General features: G+C 42.1%; 1 protein-coding gene across 4 annotated transcripts in view; it reads right to left on the bottom strand.

Moving 5' to 3' along the window:
• MAP3K5 (mitogen-activated protein kinase kinase kinase 5) overlaps positions 1 to 25,707 on the bottom strand; it is a 220,358-nt gene that overhangs the window by 27,374 nt on the left and 167,277 nt on the right. For all 4 annotated transcript variants that reach the window (XM_021072505.1, XM_021072507.1, XM_021072516.1 and 1 more), the window contains 8 exons: positions 22,293 to 22,420; positions 21,509 to 21,645; positions 19,395 to 19,500; positions 11,700 to 11,857; positions 9,356 to 9,533; positions 8,273 to 8,293; positions 4,906 to 5,083; positions 4,649 to 4,817 (listed from right to left, as the gene is read on the bottom strand). In XM_021072505.1, the coding sequence (XP_020928164.1) occupies positions 4,649 to 4,817; positions 4,906 to 5,083; positions 8,273 to 8,293; positions 9,356 to 9,533; positions 11,700 to 11,857; positions 19,395 to 19,500; positions 21,509 to 21,645; positions 22,293 to 22,420 (1,075 nt within the window). The remainder of the gene's footprint in view (positions 1 to 4,648; positions 4,818 to 4,905; positions 5,084 to 8,272; positions 8,294 to 9,355; positions 9,534 to 11,699; positions 11,858 to 19,394; positions 19,501 to 21,508; positions 21,646 to 22,292; positions 22,421 to 25,707) is intronic.

The raw sequence follows: 25,707 nt of genomic DNA, 5'->3' as shown, positions 1-25,707 counted from the left end.
TTTCTGTCTAGGGTATTTCATTCGTTCTTCCTTTCTTTGTTTTTTTTTTTTTTTTTTTTTTTTTTTGGTCTTTTTGCCTTTTCTAGGGCTGCTCCCTCGGCATATGGAGGTTCCCAGGCTAGGGGTCGAATCGGAGCTGTAGCCACTGGCTTACGCCACAGCCACAGCAATGTGGGATCCAAGTCTGCGAACTACACCACAGCTCATGGCAGTGCTGGATCCTTAACCCACTGAGCAAGGCCAGGGATGGAACCCGAAACCTCATGGTTTCTAGTCGGATTCATTAACCACTGTGCCATGACAGGAACTCCCATAATGGTTCTTTCTGTCCTCACTCCTGCCTCCCTGTGTGATTAACCTCCTTTATGAACAACCATCTTAGGTATCAAATGAGCCTGATTCAGGATCAGAAGGTAGCATCTGACAGCGCCCTTTTCATGAGCAGGGACAGGGCTCACAGAACTCACAGGTTCTCCTGCAAAGGTGCTTTCTATTCTTTATCCCTTATGCTTCCTTAAAAATGATGAGTGGGTTTCAGAAGGATGTTACAGATTGAAACGGCTCTCATGGGCCGCTTTGAGGACCCGACCAACGTCTGCATTTTAGCCTTGTTATAAAGGATAGGCTTATTAAGCACAGACATATCTAGAAATATTTAATACAGTGAAAAGAATTATTTCCAACCGGTTATAGGAAAAAAATCAGATAGTAGATAAATGTTATTAGCCTGCTCGCTAATGATAACGACAACAATAATAGTTAACATTTGTGGAACACTTTCTATTATTATCTGAATGATTCACGATCTTACTTACTCCTTGTAGCAACTCTGTGAAGTAAATACCACTGCTTCCTCATTTATAGATTAGGAAATTCAGCCTCAGAAAAGTTAAATAACTTGCCCAAATCATAGAGCCTTTAAGTGGTGGAACAAAGTTTCAGAGTCAAGTTGAGGCTGAGCCCGTGCTCTTAATCATTGCCTTCTACTGCCCCAATTAGCTGGATGAGCCAGCAGGAACCCTGGGTCGGGACCTGCTCTACCACTAGATCAGCACGTTACATCACAGGGAAGGGTTCATAGCACCCCTGGCAGCACAGTCAGAAGGACAGTGACTATCACTTGACCATTCTGGATTTACTGAGTGCTTCTGGCTTAGTAAGTGCTACTTAGTACTAAGTAGTTTCTGGTCCTCACTGGTTACTTCTCGCTAGTGCACCAAGGCATTCCCTCTGTGAGTTGCTTTCAAGTTTTTCTTCCCATTCTCCTTTTATAGAGAACACTCAAGTGTGCTTTAAAAACTAGGGAGTCATAAACACTTGAATAAGATTAACCCACTCCAGGAGTTCCCATGGTGGCTCAGCAGGTTATGAACCTGACTAGTATCCATGAGGATGCATGCCCCATCCCTGGCCTCACTCGGTGGGTGAAGTATCTGGCTTTTCCATGAGCTGTGGTATAGGTGGCAGACAAAGCTTGGATCCTGCAATGATGTGGCTGTGGTGTAGGCTGGCAGCTGCAGCTCCAGTTCAACCCCTAGCCGGGGAACCTCCATATGCCACCAGCATGGCCTTAAAAAGCAAAGCAAAACAAAACAAAAGATTATCCAACTCCAAAATTTAAGAATTTCAGCCTAGTCACGGAAGTGAGGTCTCCTTCCAGACTCTGTGCTGAGCATTGGGACAACGACAATAACCAGGGCAGTCCCTGCCCTAATGGCCCTCCAGCAGGGAGGCCAAGAAAACCCCAAACCAGCAGACCCTTTCTGAACTGGAAAAGTACACCCACTGGGGATGATTATGGGATTCAAGCAACCCCTACGTTCGTTCTGTGTTTCTGACCTAAGCAGGCATCTGACACCAGCAGCCACAGAAGAAGCCTTCCCTCCACGGTGGCTACTGGTGATTTCCTCCCCCAACTCCAGCCTCTGTCTCCTCCCCTGCTTTGTGTTGCTCCCAGCACTTGTCACCATCTGGTCACCAGGGAGGAGAACCGTGTGGTGCTTGAGAGCACACGCCCAGGAGCCAGACTGCCTGGGTCCAAATGCCGACTCCATCGATTAGGGCTGCAGGGCTTTGGCGGGTTCCTCAGCTCCTCTGTGCATCCCTGTGCTCATCGGCAAAATGAGGACGCTAACACGACTACTGCTGTAGGACTAGTGTCACGAGGACGGAGTAAAGACACAGGCAATACTAAGAAACATACCTGGACATAGAAAGTATTTGCTATTATTACCATATATTTCACATATATAGTAATAGATATGTAATATAATAGTGTATAGCAACATATAGCTTAATTTCTTTCTTTCTTTTTTTTTTTTTTTTTGTCTTTTTGCCTTTTTCTAGGGCTGCACCCGCCGCACATGGAGGTTCCCAGGCTAGGGGTCGAATCGGAGCTGTAGCCACTGGCCTATGCCAGAGCCACAGCAACCCGGGATCCGAGCCACATCTGTGACCTACACCACAGCTCACGGCAATGCCAGATCTTTAACCCACTGAGCAAGGCCAGGGATTAAACCTGCAACCTCATGGCTCTTAGTTGGATTCTTTAACCACTGAGCCATGATGGGAACTCCTATAGCTTCATATTTAACTACACATGTTACTGTATATTCAACTACATGTTTACTGATTTTTTAAATTGCTTTTCTTCCCCGACTGGAATGTTAGCTTTGATGGGATGTAGATTCCTCCGCCCCCATTTTGTCACTGTAGTGTCCCCAGCACACAGAACAGTGCCTGGGATCTAGTAGATGCTCGATAAGTACTGGCTGAATAAATGACCTCCAATGCAGGTGCTCCTTCTGTCTAAACTTGGTTCTCCTTCTCTTATGCCATCTGATTCTCGGTCGTTGAATGACCACAGCAAGCAGACGGAAAGACAGGAGTGACAGCTTAAGTTTGATGGCTCCTGTATCCTCCACACTTCCAGATTCCTGCATGGCCCCCTCGGTGTTCATTCTACCCCGACTCAGAGGCCTGGCTGCCCTTCACCCCAGAGCACCTCATTCCTGGGTCTCAGAGTCCCTGCTCCCTCGAGGCAGCTTCCCTTTAGGACCCAAGTCAGGGTTTCCCTAGAAAGCCCAGATGGTGCCATTTCAGTTCTCCCTGTACCCAAAGGCCCTGCAGGCACCCACATGGCCTTTCAGCTCCTCCTATGGGATCTAAAGATGTGAACATTAGAGAATTCCCAGGGTGACAGGATCAGCAGAGAAATTTCGTGGGGTTCTCCACACTAAGACAAGCAGGGGCTGTATGGTAAGAGCCCAGAAAGAGAGAGCCTGGCTCCATTTACATCCCAATAAAAGCTGAGTGAGAGCAGGTAAACTGCTGGACTGAGGCTGACACTTGACCCCACCCCTCCAGCTCCACCCTTTCTGCAGCTAGTTTCCTAGGACAGAAAGAAGGGAAGAAGCTGTGTCCACTGTGATCACAGAGGACTGATGGCAGCCACAGGTGCAGAAGCAGGTACACAAGTCTGTGACACCCACAGAACTAAAAGAGGATGCAAGTCCCTGGGCCGAGCTTGTCTGGGGAGGTTGATACCCACAAGAGGCCTGAGCATCTGCTCCAGGCCCAGGACGTGTCCCGCACAGCTTGGAGCTGGGGGGGAGCCCTGTTTCCACTGGGGCAGAGTTGGGGAGGGGATTCTTGCTCGTTTCTGTAAGCAGAATCCCAGGGAACACATTTTCCCAGGTGCTATGGACTAAACCGTGTTGTTCTTCCCACCCCCAAATTCATACAGTGATGCCTTAACCTGCAGTGTGACTGTATTTGGAAATAGGGTCTTGAGGAGGTAATTAAGGGTGAGTGGCAGCCGAAGGGTGGGGCCTTAATCCAATAGGATTAGTGTTCTTATAAGAAGAGGAAGAACCACTAGGGGCTTGCAGAGAAAAATGGCCAGGTGAGGACAAAGCAAGAAGGTGGGCATTTGAAAGCCCAGGAGAGAGGCCTCCGGAGAAACCAAACCTGTCAACACCTTGCACTTAGACTCAGCTTCCAGAACTAGAAGCGAGAATTTTCTGTTGTTTCAGCTACTGACCCTAAGGTATTTTGTTATGGCAGTTTAGCAAACAAATATACCAGGGAACACGAGTCTGACCAGTGTGGTTTTTTCCAGACATAATTCCCTTATTCTTGCCCATCACCTTCCCTCTGAATGTAGCTCTCCAAGCAAAGGGGTCTCTGTTGAAGACAGCATATGGAAGTTCCCAGGCTAGGGCTCGAACTGGGACAGTAGCTACCAGCCTACAATGCAGCCACAACAACGTGGGATCTGAGCCAGGGAGCAAACCTGCATCCTCATGGATACTAGTTGGGTTCTTAACTGAGCTGAGCCACACGGGAACTCCTCAATGCATTTTTATTGATTGAATGAATAAACACATGAATGAAGGATGAAAAGGCTTGTAGGAACCAGCTGGAACTTCATCAACATGAAAACTTTGCTTCTGACTTAAAAATAGCTTATGTTAAACATGCAGTTTCTGTGTTAGGAATCTGCCTCCCCCTGGGGTAGGTCTGTTTTATCATCAGGAAGGCAGCAGCAGCCTCGTGTCTGCACGTCACCTGTGACAGGTCCAAGTGGTTATGACACTGGTAAAATACATAAACTCTGGGGAAATGAAGTCTCCACGAGGCGTTTTACCTGAGCCAAAGATTCCATTAAGTTTCTCACGACTTTGTCTTGGTCTTCCGTCAGGATCCTGTGAAGCGTGGCCCGTCTCTCACTGTCCTTCCTCAGCATAAAGAACCCAGAATCTTTTTCCTCAGGAGAAGGTGGAGCGCTGTGGTCTTCAAAATTTTCATCAGGGATGCTGTAAAAATGTACACAGCACACATCACAACGTTCTTTATAAAGACGTACAACATACATCTCTCACCCCGTGTAAGTCAGGTCTTTACCCCAGAAAGAGCGTCCGTATTCCTTTGACATCTTTTTCTCCGCAGGACTTGGCTCTTGTTTTGAAGGAGAAGGGGTCCACCTTCAACTCCGTGTCTGGAGAAACGGAGCCGTATTCGCTGCTGCTGCTGGTGTCCTCCACCAGGACAGGCACAGGCAAGGAGATGCTCCTGAGATACTCTGCGAATCACGAGAAGGGGAGGGAGACCATTAATGCTTTACAAACATCTGGAGTTCCCATCATGGCTCAGTGGTTAACAAATCTGACTAGGAACCATGAGGTTGCGGGTTTGATCCCTAGCCTCGCTCAGTGGGTTAAGGATCTGGCATTGCCGTGAGCTGTGGTATAGGTCACAGATGAGGCTTGGATCTGGCACTGCTGTGGCTCTGGTGTAGGCTGGTGGCTACAGCTCCGATTCGACCCCTAGCCTGGGAACCTCCATATACCACAGGTGCAGCCCTAGAAAAGACAGAAAGACAAAAACAAAAAAAAGAAACAAAACAAAAAACCCCAAAAAACATGCATGCATGCTGAAACACTTACTGAAAGACAGCAAGACTATTTGTCAAGGGTCTTGTTCCAGTGAGAAGCAAAATTATGCAGCGTTAAGAGGCCGGTCATGGGTCCAGGGTTCCTCTCATGCTCAATATAACCCAGTATAACTTTCCAGGAAGAGAGGACCTCTGGGGCCCTGCAAGGAGAATCTTAGGGGTGTGAAATAGTGGAGGAAGTGCCTGGCCCAGCGCTTCTGGGGTGTGAGCCTTTCATTTCTATTGTCCACCTATTAGAGCCTAGGAAGGTCACTTACGAGGCTTAGTTTTTGCATCTATAACAGAAAGGACCAGATTCGTGATTTGTAAACCATGTTTCGCAGAGGTTTAAGGTCCACCTTGGTGTCTTGGGGCTGCCTTGGATGGGGTGAGTAAAATTCTGTGATTCTAGAACATAGGTTCCAATTCTGTTTTACCTAAAACAAGTATGTTCTCTCTGTTATGTATCAGGGCTTTGCATAAGGACTCATATTAAAAACGTTCTTTGCTAAACCCAGATTTTGGAAACCCATGGATTAGATGATCTCTTGGGTCTATTCTAGTTCTCAGACAGGACGGTTCTGTGGCAAATGCAAGCTTTTGTTTTATTTTGATGGAGACTGAACTGGCGCATTAGGAAGCGCCTACATTTCATCAAATACTGGTTTTAAAATCAGGAATTTTTGCCAGAGATTTCTTTATCAAACAAATCAACGTCCTGGGCCAAAAGAGACAGAACAGAGAGGGATGCATCACTAGAGGCAAAAAGACAACAGAGAATTCAGGAGGCCTGGGAGTTGCAAGTGAAGAGGAAAAGGGAGGCTTTTCAGGAAAGTAGAGGGGACTTTTCGACTGTGGTCTACAGTTCTAAACAACCTGCTGCATGTGGTCAAGCAAGAATAGAATAGCAATAATAACAGTCACAATGACCACCTGAGGCCATTGCTAAGCATCTCACATACATGACTGTGTTTAATCGTCACAAAATCACCTGTGCAGGTTGCCTATCTGAACCCACTAGATAGATGAGAGGACGAAGGGCACGTCATTTCCAAGGCCACCCAGTCAACGTGTGAACCCAGCTCTGACCCCAATGCCCTTCCTCTTAATTCTGACTCTGTAAAATCTTAAGATTCTAAAATATGCTAAGTAAGTCAGACTCTTCAGGGCAGAGTCCCAAATGCTTTTGAGTCACCCTAAGTGCAGAGGGTGAAAAGGCCACAAGGGAAGAATGACTGAGAGTTCAGCGGATGGTCACCTTGCTTCTCTTGCTCATTGTAAGGCATGTGCTCACTAAGAGGGCTTGTGGGCAGAGCTGTCAGCTCCAATTCTCTCTCTTCAGCTCTCTCTTGCCAAGTGCGTGCAGATGAGTTCACATAATTTAAATGTGTGTGTGATGAGAATCTGTTTCCTGCAACAAAAACCTACCATGTGGAAGGGATGAAGCTATCATGGATCCAGCTTCTGGGCATGGCTCCAGCCTCTTTGGGTATATATGCTTTCTTTTGGTCTCAGAACCAAATCTGTGAAGTAGGTATTGTTACTAGCACAGAATGCCTGATGAAACAAGTGAACTGTGGCATGTCGCATTTTTAGAAAGTGGTTTGGTTGGGCTCAGAACTGACTTCTACTGAAGTCCAAAGTGAACTGACTTCTGCCTAAGAGCAAAGGCAGTGCCCATTTACGACATCAAAAACAGGCTGCTTGGGAGTTCCCGTCGTGGCGTAGTGGTTAACGAATCCAACTAGGAACCATGACGTTGCGGGTTCGATCCCTGGCCTTGCTCATTGGGTTAAGGACCTGGCGTTGCCGTGAGCTGTGGTGTAGGTCGCAGATGCGGCTCAGATCCCGCGTTGCTGTGGCTCTGGCGTGGGCCGGTGGCTACAGCTCTGGTTAGACCCCTAGCCTGGGAACCTCCATATGCCACTGGAGTGGCCCTAGAAAAGGCAAAAAGACAAAAAACAAACAAACAAACAAACAAAAAAACCAGGCTGCTTGGAGGGCTGCTGAGCATCCTGGTCCACCTTGTGAAAGGCAATGACTGCCTTCCAGAGTCTAGATTGCCTGTGGAGAAGGAGGAAAGGGAGAGAGTTCTCTTCATGGACTTCTCTCAATTCTTAGAATTGACAGAGGGAAACCGGAGAGGCTATGGCCAAGAAACCCCAATTTTTAGGCCTCTCCTCTAGGCTGACTGACTTTGAGACACCTAAGGAACCTGCAAAATCCTGCCCCTGGCCTGTGGAAGCATGCATGTCAGACTCACAGCAAACATGAAGCCCCCCCACTTGATCATCAATTCATCTAACTAAGGAAAATCCAAAACCTCAGTCATTTCTTTCCCATTCTTTGAAATGCATAAGTTGATCTTCCCAGAGCAAATTTAGCTTCCTAGTTATGATGTGCAAAGACAAATATTAAAAAAGCAAAACCATAACTAGTTCTGACCAACTAAAACCAGAGAGAATACAGGGCGCCAAAGATGACAGAGGAAGGTGTCCAGCACTGAAATTTGCCAGGACAAGTCCATTAGGGGCCAACTGGCTCCTGGATAAGAAAGCATAGATTCTGCTCACATTGAAGATTTCAAAAACAGAGTCACCATCTTGCATTTTTGGAGGAACAATGGAAGCCTCCCCCATGAATGAAAAGGGTAAGGGGTTTCTGAAGGAATGAGCCAGCCAGGCTTGCAGCCACACAACCTTGGTACCCAGGAGCCAAGTTCCCTCCCCTCCCCATGTAAGCAAGGAGCAGAGGATAAGGCTCTTCTGAAGGAAATCTAAAGCTTATTTCATGATGCGTCATGCTTCAGCTCAATGGACAATATAAAAATAAACTCACCATTCGATCCAGCTGAAAGAGCTGTGGAAAGAAAAGCAAACACAGTGACATAAGCACATGATGCGTTTGTTGATAAACTGAGAAATCAATAAAAAGTGAAGTGAATGCTTGAAATGGGATTGATGCCCTTTCCAAACATTCAATCTGCCCATCTCATCCCACATAAACACCAAAAATGCCAACAACAAATGAATCATTTACTTGTTTTTTCTTTCTGAAGTGAGTTACGGAACTTATTGCAAAAAAGGCAATTTATATTTTTACCCTGCTATTTTATTTATAACTGGCAATCTTTCTTTCTTTTTTGGAGGGGTTTTTTAATTCAGAAAGGCATTCTCTAAAAGGCAGTTGGGTGTGTTCTACTGCCTAAAATTGAACATATTAACCAGATGGCTTAGACGTTTAATAGCTCTATAATAGCCCTGTAGACCATCAGTGCTAACTTTGAGTTTCAGCTTAAAAAGGCCACATCTCTCCCCTTTTTATACTCGAATCTTTGTTTTGGGAGTGCTAGTATATAAATGCTGATATACTAATTCCCTTCTAGTCATGTGTGGAAGACTGCTATGTGTGAGGCCCCAGCATTTGTGAAATTGATGAGAACATAGCTTCCTGATACCCTGAACATGCAATATCTTTAAACAAATTAGCTTACTTCTGGAAAAATCTTCTGTCTTAAAAGCTTAGGCTTTTTTGCTGTTGGGTTGTATAAGTTGTTTATATATTCTAGAGATTAAGCCCTTGTCGGTTGCATCATTTGAAACTATTTTCTCCCATTCTGTAAGTTGTCTTTTTGTTTTCTTTTTGGTTTCCTTTTCTGTGCAAAAGCTTTTCAGTTTGAATAGCATTGAGAACTTTGTCTAGATACTCATGTTGCAACAGAACAAAGGGTGGGGGAAAAAATGTAATTGTAATGTATACATGTAAGGATAACCTGACCCCCTTGCTGTACAGTGGGAAAATAAAAAAATTATAAAAAAAAAGAAAAGAAAAGAAGATACTTGACAAAAAAAAAAAAAAAAAAAAAAAAAAGCTTAGGATTTTGTGACTCTCACCTGTATCCCCTTCAATGCAACCACATACCTGAAAGCTTAGGTTGTGTCTTTTTCTTTTTGCTTGAAACTTTTAAAAACTCATCCATCAGCAAGTCGTTAGCACAGTCTCTCTTGTCAGGGTCTGGTTCGAAACACTTCAGTATGAATGCCTTGGCCTCTGCCGACATGGACTCTGGAATCTCTGGATGGACTTTAAACATTCCCACCTAAGACATAAACACAACATGACTTTTTGTTTTTCTTTTTTTGCCGAGCTTACAGCATGCAGAAGTTCCAGGGCCAGGGATTGAACCCGCATCACAGCAGTGACCTGAGCCACAAACAGTGATAACACTGGATTCTTAACCCACTGAGCCACCAGGGAGCTCCCTACAACATGGTTTCTGAGTGTCCATCTCATCTCATGAGCTTGGGGTCCATAACCTGGTCACCTAAGGTAAGATCCTTTATCATATATGGCTTTTCTCAAAGTGAGATAGGACGTATCTTCTGTAGGTTATGGAAGGTCTCCAGAGGGCTTTTGTAACTTTATCAATGACACGGGCATAGTGATTGGCTGAAGACCGTAGACAGCACTAGGAAATAATACTTCAGTCCTCAAAGCTTTGTGCTTGGCTTTTTCCATGTATGAGATCTCATTGGATCCTCCCAGCAACCCAGTGGATTAACACTATCCATGTTACAGCAACGAGGAAAATGAGGCACACCAGGTGAGGTTACACACTAATGAAAAGGTAGATCAGGGATCTGAATGTTTATTTGTTTGGCTTAATGCATGTGTTGTTTCTCCTGTGCCATGACTTGTAAATATTTTGTCTCAAATTGCCTACATTCAAAGAGATTTTTTAAAATACTTAAACAGTATTTTATAACAATGAGAATTTTCTTCTCATTGCTGTCATTCCCATTTTTTTTCAATAATGTTTTTGTGTATTTTTGGTACAGAGAAAATTTCCTAAGGAAATCTTTTTTGTTATTATATAGCTTGATTTATTATTATATGGATAATAATACATAATTATTTGTAGTCATTATAAAGCCTTTACTATGTGTTAGACACTGTTCTAGGTGCTTTGCACATACTATTTCATGCATGCCTCAAACACCTTTATTAGATAGGGACTATTTTTATACCCATTTTATAGATGAGGAAACTGAGATACAAGAAGATTAAATAATTTACCCCAAAGGCATCAAATAGCTTGACTGTGTGGGAACCTGGATTCAAACATTGCAAATCAGTACCAGAGGATGGTGTCTTGTCTAAAGCATTTTGTACAATGATGCCTGCACTGATGGGTAATAGAGGAGTATTTCAGAGTGAAGTGCTAGAGATTGGTGAAAACGTGAAAGACCGGCCAGGAAGAGAAAGCCATTCCTGTCAAGAAAAGCAGCTTTCTTAGCAGCGCTCCTTGTTCTTTCAGGCTTGGTTGTACAACTCATTCCTGCATCAGCAGTAGCCCATCAGATTGTCTCCAAGCTTAGAGTAAACCAAGCTTTGTGCAGACCCAGAAGGCATGTAACACACGGTCCCTCATTATTCGCAAAGGGAGTAAGTGCTAGAAGCATGGTCAGTGGCAGGGAAAGGAATCACGCATCAAGGTCCAAAGTCCGTCACCTTAGAAAATAGCAGACATGTGGGCTTTACTTCTCGAGAAACAGGTTCTCAGTTTAAGTGTTCCCGTGGCTTGGTGGAGTGGCAGGGGAGGTGGGCAGGGACTCAGAGTCAGGTCATTGTTTGCGCAAGCCCTGGATACGAACGCTGTGGCCCCTGGGTTCCCTCAGGCCTATTTCCACATCAGGTGCCCCCTATTGTGAGAGATGGGACTGCTTCCTTTCTCACGCTCAACAGAGCTACAAATGGGCAAATTAACAGGCCAGAAGAGTAGATATATGAGAATAAGGTTACTGTACTTAAAATAGCATTCCGCCCTTTTGTCTACAGAGCCTTCAAACTATTACGATAGAGGAGTAAAGGAAAATATTTCTTTACCTAAATGAATAAAAATGTTTTTAAATCTGGAAGATCTTTCAGATTGTGTTTCCCAAACAGCTTAAATCATCTTCCATGGAGTGGTGTGTTATTTATACTGCATTGTGAAAAGGCGATCAAAGGAAGGTACACTGAATCTCACGGTAGAGTTGTGAAAACTCATGTGGAGAGAGCGCCCCCATGTGGGGCAGAGGTGCTGTGTGATGGGTCGGGGTTGGGGGGGGGGAGTGAATCCTGCATTTTAGGTCTTAGATAGTGCTTACTTAGACTCCTTTCCCTCTGCCTACAAAGAAAATAGGACGTACACACATGAAACATCCAAGAGCTATAAAGAGCTTTAACCATTGGTTTTTAAGATACTTAAGACATGATGTGTGACCTTGAACATCGCTGCTTGTGGTTCTCCCAGTTCATAAAAGGGTGGCTTTCCAGTGGCCATTTCAATGATCGTGCAGCCCAAAGACCAAATGTCTGCTGCCTTCCCGTAGCCTCTCGGTCCTTTGTCTATTATTTCCGGTGCCATATACTGAAGGGTACCTGGACATAATTCGAACACAGTTACACGTTAAAAACAGAAAACAGGTGAACACCTAATGACAGCTTCAATTTCTTTGTATAAATTAGACAACTTTAAATTCATGATTCAGGTTTTAAGGAGTCATCTTTTTTGAGTTCCAGTTTCCTCTGGGGGTCATTAAAGGGGAGATAGCAGTTTTCATAATGGATTTTACTAGTGACATAAAAATTGCTTACTCGTATTATCTGTTTATGAATGGATACTTTCTCGTTCCCTAGATCTTACAGTATAACGGAGACATCATTTCATCAGGACCTTTTAGAAACTTCCAACAGTCATTTGAGACTACCAGAAAATACATCCACACACATTTTCTAGAATCAGTTTTTCAACTGCATGAAGACTCCCTTTATTCATAGTTCCACTTTTTTTTTCCAGGAAAAATCTAGGCCATTCATCCATTTCCTATTATTTCTCAATTCCTGATTGAAGGCTTAGTTCTTCTGTTTCCACTTTTTTTTTTTTTTTTTTTTTAAATAATTCCACTCACAGCATGTGGAAGTTCCCAGGCCAGGGATCAAACCCGTGCCACAGCAGCAACTCAAGCCGCTGCACTTATAACACTGGATCCTTAACCTGCTGCGCCATGACAGGAACTCCTTCTGTTTTCATTCTTATTTCTTTTTTTTTTTTTTTTTTGTCTTTTTGTCTCTTGTTGTTGTTGTTGTTGTTGCTATTTCTTGGGCCGCTCCTGCGGCATATGGAGGTTCCCAGGCTAGGGGTTGAATCGGAGCTGTAGCCACCGGCCTACGCCAGAGGCACAGCAACGCAGGATCCGAGCCACATCTGCAACCTACACCACAGCTCACGGCAACGCCAGCTCCTTACCCCACTGAGCAAGGGCAGGGACCGAACCCGCAACCTCATGGTTCCTAGTCGGATTTGTTAACCACTGCGCCACGACGGGAACTCCCTCATTCTTATTTCTTAATCATGAAAGCATGAAGATTCTGAAAGCCATTGTTAAAATAATTTGGGGTGTATTTTCTTCTGTAAATCAAACATACATGGCTTCTCCTGTGTGCCTGTGGTCGATAGGATAATAGATTCAACGGGTCAAAGGCAGATCATGAGCCATCAGTATATGCAAATCACCAGAGGGAAGAATAGAATGAAAAGGAGACTTAAAAGGCTGCATGGACTCAGTAGAGTGGGAGAGTGCGATATGAAGGAAAGAGCATTAAATGGGGTCAAGAACCCCCAGTTCTGGCCTCTGGCCAGAATATTCCAGGTGGACACTCCACCACAATTGTCTCATGGGCTCAAACTAAAGTCTAAATTTATACTTCTCCTCTGGAGGATTTCTCAAAGTCCAGCCATGAGTCAGGAATGTGAACAGGAATAGACAATTGCTGTATCTCAGCTTCTGATAAACTCATACAAATGATACAATCAGCAAACAGGAACCCATCCAAGATGCCATAATGAATTATTTCAGATCCTGAGGCATCTGCCAAAAGAGCTACTTCAGTATTTTCTGATTTGTAACCAAAGTGACAGATGTTTTGATAAATACAAGCAACACCTTTTCTGAATGCTCCATGCCTGAGTTATAGGTGAAAACTGCTACACAAATTTCCTCTAAAGAGTTGCTATGAAACCCACTCTCTAAGGCTAGAAACTGGCTGTGTTTATACAAATATATTCTTTTTATCAAGAATTGTCGTCTTGCCAGGTTTATCCTCCAGCCTCATCATTACGTGACAGCAGCTCAAGTTCATGTTCACCTACAACTCTCACATGTCTCAGCTTCAATCAGTAACGTTATTGGAGGAGAGCGCCTGGTGAAGGATAAGGGAACCAGGCTCCTCAGGTCACCGGTCCTTAGTAGAAAACTGCTAGGATTTCTATTCATTTATGGCTTCCCCCAAAGTGATCTTTTTTATTTTTTGTCTTTTTAGTGCTGAACCTGTGGCATAAGGAAGATCCCAGGCTAGGGGTTGAATTGGAGCTGCAGCCTCTGGCCTATGCCACAGCCATAGCAATGCCACATCCAAGCTGCATCTGAGACCTACACTGCAGTTCACGGGGTAATGCCAGATCCTCAACCCACTGAGCAGGGCCAGGGATCAAACCTGCATCCTCATGCATACTCATCAGATTCATTACCACCGAGCCACAAAGGGAACTCCCAAAGTGATCATTTTTTATGATGTAAATAAAGTCAAGTGGTCATTTAGAAAACAATGTACTGAAGCCTACCTACCACTCTTATCTCTGGATCTAAAATGATGAAAGAATTTAAGTTGTAATATAGGAGTAGAATTACAATTGGCCAAAAATACAGTGAATTTAAAAAATTGGACATTCAAGTAATATCCTAACAATAAATTATGCAATGTTTTTATTCATCAGATGATATTTCAAAGGGTGATATCTGCCAATGGTGTTTAATTATTCCCCACAGAGCGAGTGCCAACAAAGCAGGTTTAGTCATGTGTTCATATTTGTTCTCCTTATTCCACAAGCATATGACACAATATTTTATATGAAGAGACTGGCAGAGCTGGATAATGAAGATGCAAACCAATCTAAACATTAGCTGAAGAAAAACGAGTGAGAGTATTCACTCTAAAACCCATACCTCACATATATTCATTCAAATAAGAAATTAAAATGATCTATTTTAGAATTTCTCTGCCACTGCAACCACCTGGGGAGCCACTACAAAAGCTTAAACTGTGACAGAAGCAGATCATGGCCAAGGACAGCAGACTTGTGGTTCCAGGGGGGAGGGAGGAGGAAGGGGGATGGATGGGCAGTTTGGAAGCAAACTGTAACATTAGGAATGGATGGGCAGTGGGGTCTACTGTACAGAACAGGGAACTGTCTGTGATTGGGTCACTTTGCTGTACAACAGAACTAGAAGAAATATTGTCAATCAACTGTACTTTAATAAAAAATAAATAAAAATTAAAAATAAAATAATTTTAACTATTTCTACCCCTAGGGAAAAAAAATAAGCACTTTGTTAGAAATATAATTTGCAACGATTTCTTCCCAGTTTATGGCTTGTCTTTTTCTTTTTCTTTTTTTTATTACTCAATGAATTTATTACATTTATACTTGTACAATGATCATCACAATCCAATTTTATAGGATTTCCATCTCACAGCCCCAGCACATCCCCCCACCCCTCGAACTGTCTTTTTATTTTTCAATGTTTGTAATTTGAAGTGTAAAATTATTTATTTTCATAATATGTTTTATTTAAAAAATAGAAACAAAAAACTTAAACTTTGATGCCATGCTATGTGCACTCATTCATTTAGTGAATCTATGCTGAGGACCTACTGTGTGCCAGGCACTTAGAATAGGGCAGCGGAGGAAACAGACAGATATCTCTGGGCCTGTGGAGTTTACATTTTGCAGTGGGAGACAAACAATAAATCTACAAAAAAGGAAATCATATAACATGTTAGAAAGTGATGTGTTATGATTAAAGAAAAAAAAAAGGAGGGGATGAGGATCAGAGGTATCCAGGAGAGGGCTGCCACGTAAATAGGGCAATCACAGGCCTCTGAGGTGACATCTGAGTTAAGACTTGAAGGATTGAGGGACTTAGCCATGCAGGTAGCTGGGAAAAGAGTGTTATAGCTGGAAAAGCATGTGCAAAGGCCCTGTGGCAGGACCCTGCCTGGTGTAGTGGAGGAAGGGCAGGAAGGGCAGGGTTTTTAGCGCAGAGTGAGAAAAGGGGGAAAGAGTAGGAAAAGGGTCTAAAAGGTAACGGACTCTGAGAAGGTCTGAGCCTCGTCCACCACTATAAGTAAGGACTTCAGCATTCATTTACTCAAAATATACCACTGAGGTCTCTGAGTGATAGGACTTGACTGATGTTTTCAGAGGATCACTCTGGCTGTGGTGTAATCACTGGGGCAAGAGTGGAAGCAGAGAGAACAGGCTACTGAGGGCATCAGGTGAGAAGTGAGGCTGGCAGCCCTGGAGGCAGCGAGGGGCTGGTCCACACTCAGACACATTCTGAAGGCAGAGCCAATAGGTTTCTCTGACAGATTGAGTCAGAGTGTGAGAGAGGAGAGGCGCCATGGATAATTCTAAGTTTGGAGTGGAGTGGCCAACTGAGACAGAGAAAAGTGTGGGTGGAACAGGTTTGGGGAGAAGAAAATTAATTCCATTTGACATGTTAAGTCTAGTTTGCATTGCAGCTCTTTTACTTAATAGTTTGTGACTTCAGGCAAGTTCTTTAACCTCTTTGAACCTTACTTTTCTCACCATAAACTGGGAAAATGATGCCTAAGGATTAGGGTTGATAAATGAATCTCAGTGAAATAATATGTAACACACTGAACACAGTCAGGGGTGCAGAAACCACTCCATAAGGGGTAGCTGCTGCTGCCTTTCCTCTCACCCAATCACCAAGTTAGACAGGTCACTGTCTTTCAGCTCAGTCCAAGAGAGGTTGCCTGCACCTGTGACTTGGCCAGCACTGAGTTAGTGCAGTGAGGCCTGCAGGCCCCAGGCCTCAGGATCAGTGCAGGCGACAGACCCATGCACGTGTGTCATACACGCCACACCGAGTAAGGCCAGTGCAAGAAGTCCAAGCTAAGGGATCCTGGAGCTCTGCTTTACTACAAGTTCTCTGGGGATCTGGGGATCTGGGGATCAAAAAAAAAAAAAAGTTTTCACAGACTCCCAGACATGGAGAACAGACTTGTGGTTGCTGAGGGGGAGGAGGAAAGAGTGGGATGGACTGGGAGGCCGGGGTTAGAAGATACAAACTATTACATTTAGAGTGGATAAGCAATGAGGTCCTGCTGTACAGCAAAGAGGACAGTATCCGATCTCATGGGGTAGAACATGATGGAAGATAGCATGAGAAAAAAATATATAGATATACGTATGACTGGGTCACTTTGCTGTATAGCAGAAATTGGCACCACACTGTAAATCAGCTATACATAAATTAAAAAATATCAAAAATGTTTTCAAGAGAAGTAGAAGATATTAAATTAAAATTTTGGTGTTCCCATTGTGGCTCAGAGGGTTAAGGACCCCAATATCTCCATGAGGATGCAGATTTAATCCCTGACCCAGTGGGTGAAGGATCCGGCGTTGCCTCAAGCTGCAGCGTAGGTCGCAGATGCTGCTCAGATCCAGCGCTGGCGTGGCTGTGGTGTAGGCCTCAGTTGCAGCTTTGATTTCACCACTCGCCCGGGAACTTCCATATGCCACAGGTGCAGCCGTAAAAAGAAAAAAAAAATGAACATCTTGCCCGAGTGTCTGAAAGTAAGGATTTTCCACTCAGAAGTTCCTGAGTCTTGGCAGTATCTGAAATGTCTCCTGCCAAATGGAGTAAGAGGAAAGATATGTAATGATATTTAAAGTTACTAAAAGGATGGGAATTAATTTTGTTCAAAAAGAAAAGGCATTCTACGTTACGTTTGATTCTGTGCCCTGAAAAACCCACTGTTGTGAGAGCAGGAACCGGGTCAGCACTGTTGACCAAATGTTCTGAGGAGAAAACATACAGATGTTCTCTCTTTCTTCCTTTCCCCTTTCGAGGCTCCCAGAATAGATACTTCAGCAAGGTGGCGAGAAAGGTGGCTTAGAACAAGATGAAGGGTAGATTACAAACCTGCGTTCTATCATTTACAAACTCCTGTGACTTCCGGCTGGGTTAGCCCTTCTCTCTCTCAGTTTCCTCATCTGCAAAATGGAGGTGCTTCCTCCTCCCTCACAGAATTCAGAAATGGGGGCATCTGGCCACGTTGCTTTATATGAGACCAAAGATTACTCATTAACCCACCTCCCTCTTTTTTTTTGGCTAAATCTCTCACTTCATGTGACTCAGCAGAATGGAGTGATTGGTTTCTGGGTTGGAGGCCAAGGGTGAGGTTCCAAATGGGCTCCTTATAAGGGTTGGGTAGTCCGTCCCTCTGAGCCTCAGTTTCCCTGTGGCCACTGATACCGTTTGGGAAGTCCCTCTGCCTCTGCCCTCTCCGGATTTTGCCCCAGAGGCAGCTCAGGAGCTGCCTTGCCTAATTTCTCAGGATGGTTTTCTCCCCACCCTACTTCTGTGTTAGTGAGTCACTTCCTTTTTCTGAATTGAAATCTTACAGTTATTTATGTTGTGAGGAGGGGAAGAGACCAGAAGGAGTAAACAGATTAGGAAAGAGGGAAACCATAATCCAAATGGGAAGTGATTAAGGTATGAGTAAGAATCACAGAGAGGTTGGGCTAAGGACCAGTTAAAAAAAGAAATCTTGTCCAGGTTATAGTGGTTGTAGACCAACCAGGAGAAAAGCAATGACATGAAAGGAAAAACAAATAACAAATTCAGAGTTAAAAAGAAAACTTCATGAAAGTTTTTGCACAGCAAAGGAAACCCAAAACAAAATGAAAAGACAACCCACAGGATAGGAGAAAATACAAATGAAGCAACTGACAAGGGATTAATCTCCAAAATTTATAAACACCTCCCAAAGCTCAATAACAAAAAAACAACAAACCCCATGAAAAAATGGGAAGAAGATCTAAAAAGACAATTCTCCAAAGAAGACATATAGATGTCCAAAGAAACTCATGAAAAGGTGTTCAATGTCACTAATTATTAGAGAAATGCAAATTAAAACTATTATGAGGTACCACCTTACACTAGCCAGAATGGTCATCATCAAAAAGTCTACAAACAATAAATGCTGGAGAGGGTGTAGAGAAAGGGAACCCTCTTATACTGTTGGTGGGAATGTAAACTGGTGCAACCACTATGGAAAACAGTATGGAGATTACTCAAAAAAAAAAAAAAAATAGAATTACCATTTGATCTAGTAATCCCACTCCTGGGCATCTATCCAGAGAAAACCGTGACTCGAAAAGATATATGTACCCAATGTTCATTGCGGCACTATATACAATAGCCAAGAAATGGAAGCAACCTAAATGTCCATCGACGGAGAAATGGATAAAAGAGATGTGGTACATATATACAATGGAGTATTACTCAGCCATAAAAAGGAATGAAATAATGGCATTTGCAACAACACGGATGGACTTAGAAATTATCATGCTAAGTGAAGTTAATCAGACAGTGAGACACAAACATCATATGTTATCACTTATATGTGTAATCTAAAAAAAGGACACAATGAACTTCTTTGCAGAATAGAAACTGACTCACAGACTTTGAAAAACTTAAGGTCACCAGAGGAGACAGGTTGGCAGCAGGGGGATGAGCTGGGGGTCTCAGATGAAATGTAAAATTGGGTTGTGATGATAGTTGTACAACTGTATATATAATAAAATTCATTGAGTTAAAAAGATTCTTCAGCAGCATGAAGCCGGAGACCGAGCAGGCCACAGAAATACAAGGTAAGCAATGGGCCAGATCAAATTATGTGTAACATTCTTCAGTGAGCATCAGAAGATATCAACACTACTGCTTGTGAGAACACAGACTAAATTTATCTCTCACATTATGCTCAAACATAGCAATTATTTCTTTAATTACACAAGATCTGTATCATCATTGCAAAAACATACCAGTAAAAGTTTCAGTACATGGATTTATGCCAGCCAGCCTCTTTGATGTCCCGAAATCAGAGATCTTGAGAACACCACTATAGGTATTAATCAACACGTTGTCACCCTAGAGAACAGAGAACTTTAATTAAAAATGTTACCTTTCTCCCAATACTGTTTGTGTTTGGCTTGAAAGTCTAATAAGGAAAGGCATCCTTCCAGTCAACAAGAACACTAATTCTATACTTTTCATTAACACTCACACTCAGTGGTGAATTTTTTTTCCTTTTTTTTCTTTTTTTTTTGTCTTTTTGCCATTTCTAGGGCCGCTCCTGCGGCAAATGGAGGTTCCCAGGCTAGGGGTCGAATCGGAGCTATAGCCACCGGCCTATACCGGAGCCACAGCAACGCGGGATCTGAGCCTACACCACAGCTCACGGCTCACGGCAATGCCGGATCCTCAATCCACTGAGCAAGGCCAGGGATCGAACCCGCAACCTCATGGTTCCTAGTCGGATTCGTTAACCACTGCGCCACGACGGGAACTCCTCAGTGGTGAAGTCTTGACATCGTTTTTTTTACACATTATCAAGTTCACAATCTGCTACTCAAATCACAAGTTCCATTGTGGTTCTGCTGTGGTTTACAGATAGTAGGCGCTATCTGTGTTTGATATGGGGATTATAAGTTAAATTAAAATATTTATAACTTCCCACTTTATTTTCTTTTCTATGTTGTTTTACTTCTTTTCCTGGAATACTTAGGGACAACACAAATACATGGGGTTTGATAGTTGGTTTTAAGGTAGTAATATTAACTTACTTTCAATAGTCCAAACTTTGTCAAACTTACTAGTTGAGTTCTTTGAAAGGTGAACTTCATAAATTATCTAATTTTATTTTAACCCATGAGTATATGGTACTTGCGTGAAGTAGGGATTTTATTTTTTTCCTTCTACATACTCATCCATTAACTGAACAAATATTTATTGAGTATCTACTACAGGCAAGGATACAAAGATTAACCAGCCTGTAAGCTCCTTGGAACAGGGACCATACCCTGTTTAACTTTGTTCCTCTGAGCCACCAGCCCTACAGAGCATCTAAAACAGTGCCAGGCATGTACTGGAAACTCAACCTTTGTTGGCTGAACATAGTTAAGGAATTTATTCCTTGAGTAGATGAGATAAGACATGAATATCAATAACTAACTCAGAGCAGAGTGATGTATTTCTGCTATTTCTAGAATTTATTTATTTATTTATTTATGTACCTATTTATCTTTTTAGGGTCGCACCCATGGCATAAGGAAGCTCCCAGGCTAGGGGGTCGAATCAGAGCTGTAGCTGCCAGCCTACAGCACAACCACAGCAATACCAGATCCAAGTCTTGTATGCAACCTACTCTGCAGCTCACAGCAACACTGGATCCTTAACCCACTGAATGAGGCCAGGGATCAAACCGGCATCCTCATGAATACTAGTCAAGCTCTTAACTCAGTGAGCCACAGCGGGAACACCTATTGATTTATTACTTAAAAACATTTTTTTTTTAATGGCCACACCCGTGGTATATGAAAGTCCCTGGGCCAGGGATCGAAGCTGGGCCACAGCCATGCGTTATGCCACAGCTATGGCAACGCTGGATCCTTAACCTACTGCACCAGGTAGGAAATGGAACCTGGGCCTCCGCAATGACCTGAACCACTGCATCAGGAATCTTAACCATGGTCCCAGAGCAGGAACTCCTACGGTTTATTTATCATTCCTAATTAACAACCATAACATAGGACTTCCCATCGTGGCTCAGTGGTTAACGAATCTGACTAGGAACCATGAGGTGGCAGCTTTGATCCTTGGCCTTGCTCAGTGGGTTAAGGATCTGGCATTGTTGTGAGCTGTGGTGTAGGTCACAGATGTGGCTCGGATCTTGCGTTGCTGTGGCTGTGGTGTAGGCCAGCGGCTACAACTCCGATTAGATCCACAGCCTGGGAACCTCCATATGCCACAGGAGTGGGCCTAGAAATGCCAAAAAAGACACACAAAAAATAATAATAACCATAACATAATATAACTTTTGCAAATAAAACAATAACCCATCAAGGACCTTAAGAAAACGAAGCCTAGTGCATCCTACCTTTATATCCCGGTGAACTATCTGATTATCATGGAGGTACTTTAATCCTTCCAGTATTTGCTTTGTATAAAAGCCAATGGTTTGCTCGTTGTCTTTCAGTGGGCCCCATTTGGAGCGAAGGAGAGCAGAAAGACTTCCTGTAAGTAGAGAGAAACAGCGGATAAAATCGTACCCAAATGAGTTCTTTAAAGCGCATTAATAATGTAACATTAATTTAAGCTAACATTTACGGTTATTCACAGTGGCCTGGGGAATGTACTAGGTATTTGGGCTCAAATATAAATAGAAAAGTATCGCTGCTCTGAGGATGGTCATTAAGCAAATACAGTTGAAGTAGAAGGTCACTCAATTGCTAATCTTTAACAATGTCACAATGACATACTAAAACAGTTCCGATATTTATTTATTGTCACTTAATAAACTGTATGGTAATGTCATATGTCTAATTTCTCTTTTAATTTAGACAAACTAAGACCTGTAAACAAGTAAATCCCATTCAATTTTACTCCTTTTCAAGGCCCTAGAAACAAGATTTTTTTAAAAAAGTAAGTTGTTTTTTGAGATTTTCCTATATTTTTATTGAAGTACAGCTGATGTACAATATTATATAAATTTCAGGTGTACAACACTGTGAATCATAATTTTTCAGGTTTATATTCCATTTACCGTTATTATAAACTATTGGCTATAATCCCTGTGTTGTACAATATATGTGCTTTTCAGTTTATTTATTTAGTACATAGTAGAAACATACACTTTTTAAAGAAAGAACACCATTTCTTACCTCCTGGGACTTGCTCCATGAAGATTTTAATGAAACCATTCTCACTGAAAGAGCCCAGATACTGGACAATATTTTTGTGCTTCAGATGCTTATGCAATGCTATTTCTTCATGTAGCGGCTGGGAGTATCTGAAAGACGTGCAAATGCCAATGAGCTAATTATGTGGCCAGACCTTTGCATACAAATTAAGCACCACAAATGGAGAATGCCAGCTACATATATGCCCACATATGAAATCAAATATGACTATCTAAGGCCTTTATTTCTCATCATGTAAATTCTGTGAAGTTGGAGCTGCGGTAGGGTCTGAGAGGAAATGTGTCAGGTACTCTTCTGGGCCTTTGGCATAGATTAACTCATTTCTCACAGTAACCCTTTGAGAAGGTACTACTAAGATGCCATGTTACACACAAGGAAACTGATTCACAGAGAAGATAACTAACTTGCCCACAATCTCAAAGCTAGTAAGCAACAAAGCTAAGATTTGAACACAGGAAAATTGAAATCACCTACACAGTGCACTGTCCACATTAAACTGACTTTCTATTCCATGGGTTTCATAACACAAGCTTATTATTCTAGGAGATTCTTGCCCAGGAGGATAAAAATTACAAATGATTTTAATATTCATTCTAGAACTTACTGAAAGGCCCAGTAACTCTTCAGTAGAAAACAGAATCATTTATACGCCAAGTCTCTTTGATTCTACTCTAACCAATTCTATTTTATCATGATTTTTTTACCCAATCCCAACCAAGCCTTCACACTGAAAGACCAGCTTTAGACTAGACCTCAAATTCATGTACTTGGGTATATGTTGCTTTATCAAATTATAAAATGAAAGTGTCTTATATTTCTGGAACAGACAGAATAACACTTTTGATGATTATCTGAATTACTGTAAAGTTTATAGGCTCTTAATAATCCTGAATACTATCACATATTTTATATATATATATTTTTTGTCTTTTTTTTTTAGGGCCACACCCATAGCATATGGAGGTTCCCAGGCTAGGGGTCAAATCGGAGCTGTTGCCGCTGGCCTTCGCCACGGCCACAGCATCACCATATCCGAGCTGCGTCTGCAACCTACACCACAACTTACGGCAATGCCGGATCCTTAACCCACTGAACAAGGCCAGGAATCGAACCCGCAACCTCATGGTTCCTAGTCAGATTCGTTTCCGATGCTCCACGATGGGAACTCCCACATATTATATTAATATGACTATTATATAACTAACTATGATAGGGTGTCAGCAATGATAAACATAACCAGAGACTCAAAGCTATTCCCTAATATTTTTCCTGTTGTACAGTGGAGGCTACAGGTATGAAAAGCACTAACCACTAAATCATAAAATACAAGCCTGATGCCTCATAATTTCCTTTAGTCCTACATGCAAGAAATGCTCAGATCCTACAATGGCAAATCCACACAGCAGAATGGGATTTTTTTTGATGCCACCAACAACAAATACTAGAATTGGTTAGTATTGAATAATACCATTTTCATGAAGCTTATCAGCATAAGCTATAAAGCTAAAGCAATTGGTAGGTTACAAAAATCCAAATTCCTTTAATTGAAACAAGTTTATAATCTGTGAAAAATATTACTCAGATAGTTGCCAACAACAGCAACAAAAATTGACTTGCATATTAGATCTTTCGCTCATTTTCTTTAGAATTGCTCTGGGAACTAAAGGCAGGTATTAAACTAACCCCTTTAACAAGATATCAGGGATAACACCACCACTTTAATTACTGCTTGAATGAAATAACACAAGAAATACCAATACCTAGTGTTACTAATAAGATACTAAGGTAACGACTCTCAACAATGAAGACATTCACAAGTTATTTCTCCAATGGAGTTTAAAACACGATATTAGCACTAGTAAATAAGATTGTTCTTGAAATGTATGAGATAAATTTGTGGAAATATTGGGATAATTCTACGGATTTAGTAGATCAAGATGACTAAATAATCTGAAGCAAGAGACTCAGTTTATGATAATTAAAGGGCTCCCACATCCTGACCCTCTATTAAATATCAATCATAAATGTTCAAATATAAGACCCTGGAGAAACAAATATATCACACACATCCCTCCATATGTAACGGAAAGAGAGCCCAAAAGCTGCAACAGTCAGGAATCCTCCTAGCTAAGAATTTCCAATATGGAAATGATTAGTAATACCCAGCAATTCTCACTAAGTGTAAGTGAAAGTTTAAGTACCAAGCACTAAATAAGCATGACATTATAATTTGTTCAGGTCAGTAAGTTATGCTTGTCTACGGGAATTATAAGAAAATCCATTTCTTCTCAATTAGTTGTAACAACAGTAGGAAGACATGGTGGAGATAAACAGAGATACTTAAATGCATTTTGCTTTGAAACATTATTAAATCACACAGGTCTCCAGAGCACCTCTCCTGAGTCAAATTCCCTTACAACCATCCAAACCAGTGGCTCCCAACCTTGGCTGAACATTTGCAGATCCTGGAAGGATTTTAAAAAAATAACCAATGTCCACATTTATAATATTTATATTATTACATTATAATATATTATATTTATATTATTATATTAAATTATATTTATTATTATTATTTATTTATTTATTTATTATAAATTTATAATAAATAATTCTATCACCACCGCAGAATTTTGAGGGGTAGGGCCTGAGTATCAGTATTTTTAAAAGTTCCCCAGTTGGCTCTAATATAAAGCTGGGTGGGAATATTGAAGTAAATTGTTGAGGGGTGTGTTGAATGTTATTGGAAGCCAACCTGAGATGAACAACTAGTTGGACTAGATTATGAGAGTGTCCTTAAAAATCCACCTGCTCGTTACGACTACTCTGAATCTTTAACAGAGTGTTTTAAGAGTGTTAGGGAAACACAGAAGAAGCTGTTTTTGTTGCTATGATCCTTCACTACAGATGGCAGTGCTTAATGTATGCTGGATCATGCATTAGTTACACCCATCCTCCATCTTGGCGATTATCCTTTGTAACTGCTACCTTTTTAAATGAAACCTCGAAACCTCTCCAGGGCAAGGAGAGAGGAATACCTTTGTGTGTTGTATCTCACATTAATATGATAGACTTCACTGTAATCTTCCTTTATAGTAATGAAAAGATGTCCCATGCCAGCTGTTCAAGAGAAGGGCTTGCCAAGCAAGTGTTTTTAAACAACCCATGTTATGCCAAATAGATCTTTGTTGGTGCTGGTGTACTCTCTGTGTGCATAGTGGCAGCTGGATAAACTTAAACTACAGAGATGGTTTTAAAAGTGGTTTTCTTCCAAGTATCTACTTCAGTTTATCTGATGGTGGGAAGGGAGGTTGTATGGCTAAAGATCAGTGAGTTGGCCACAGCAATTTGCAAATGACAACCCTTTAAAATTTTA

Source organism: Sus scrofa, chromosome 1, assembly GCF_000003025.6.
Source record: "Sus scrofa isolate TJ Tabasco breed Duroc chromosome 1, Sscrofa11.1, whole genome shotgun sequence".
NCBI lineage: Eukaryota > Metazoa > Chordata > Mammalia > Artiodactyla > Suidae > Sus > Sus scrofa.
Note: the sequence above shows the minus strand (reverse complement) of the source record. Positions and strands in the feature narration are given on the sequence as shown.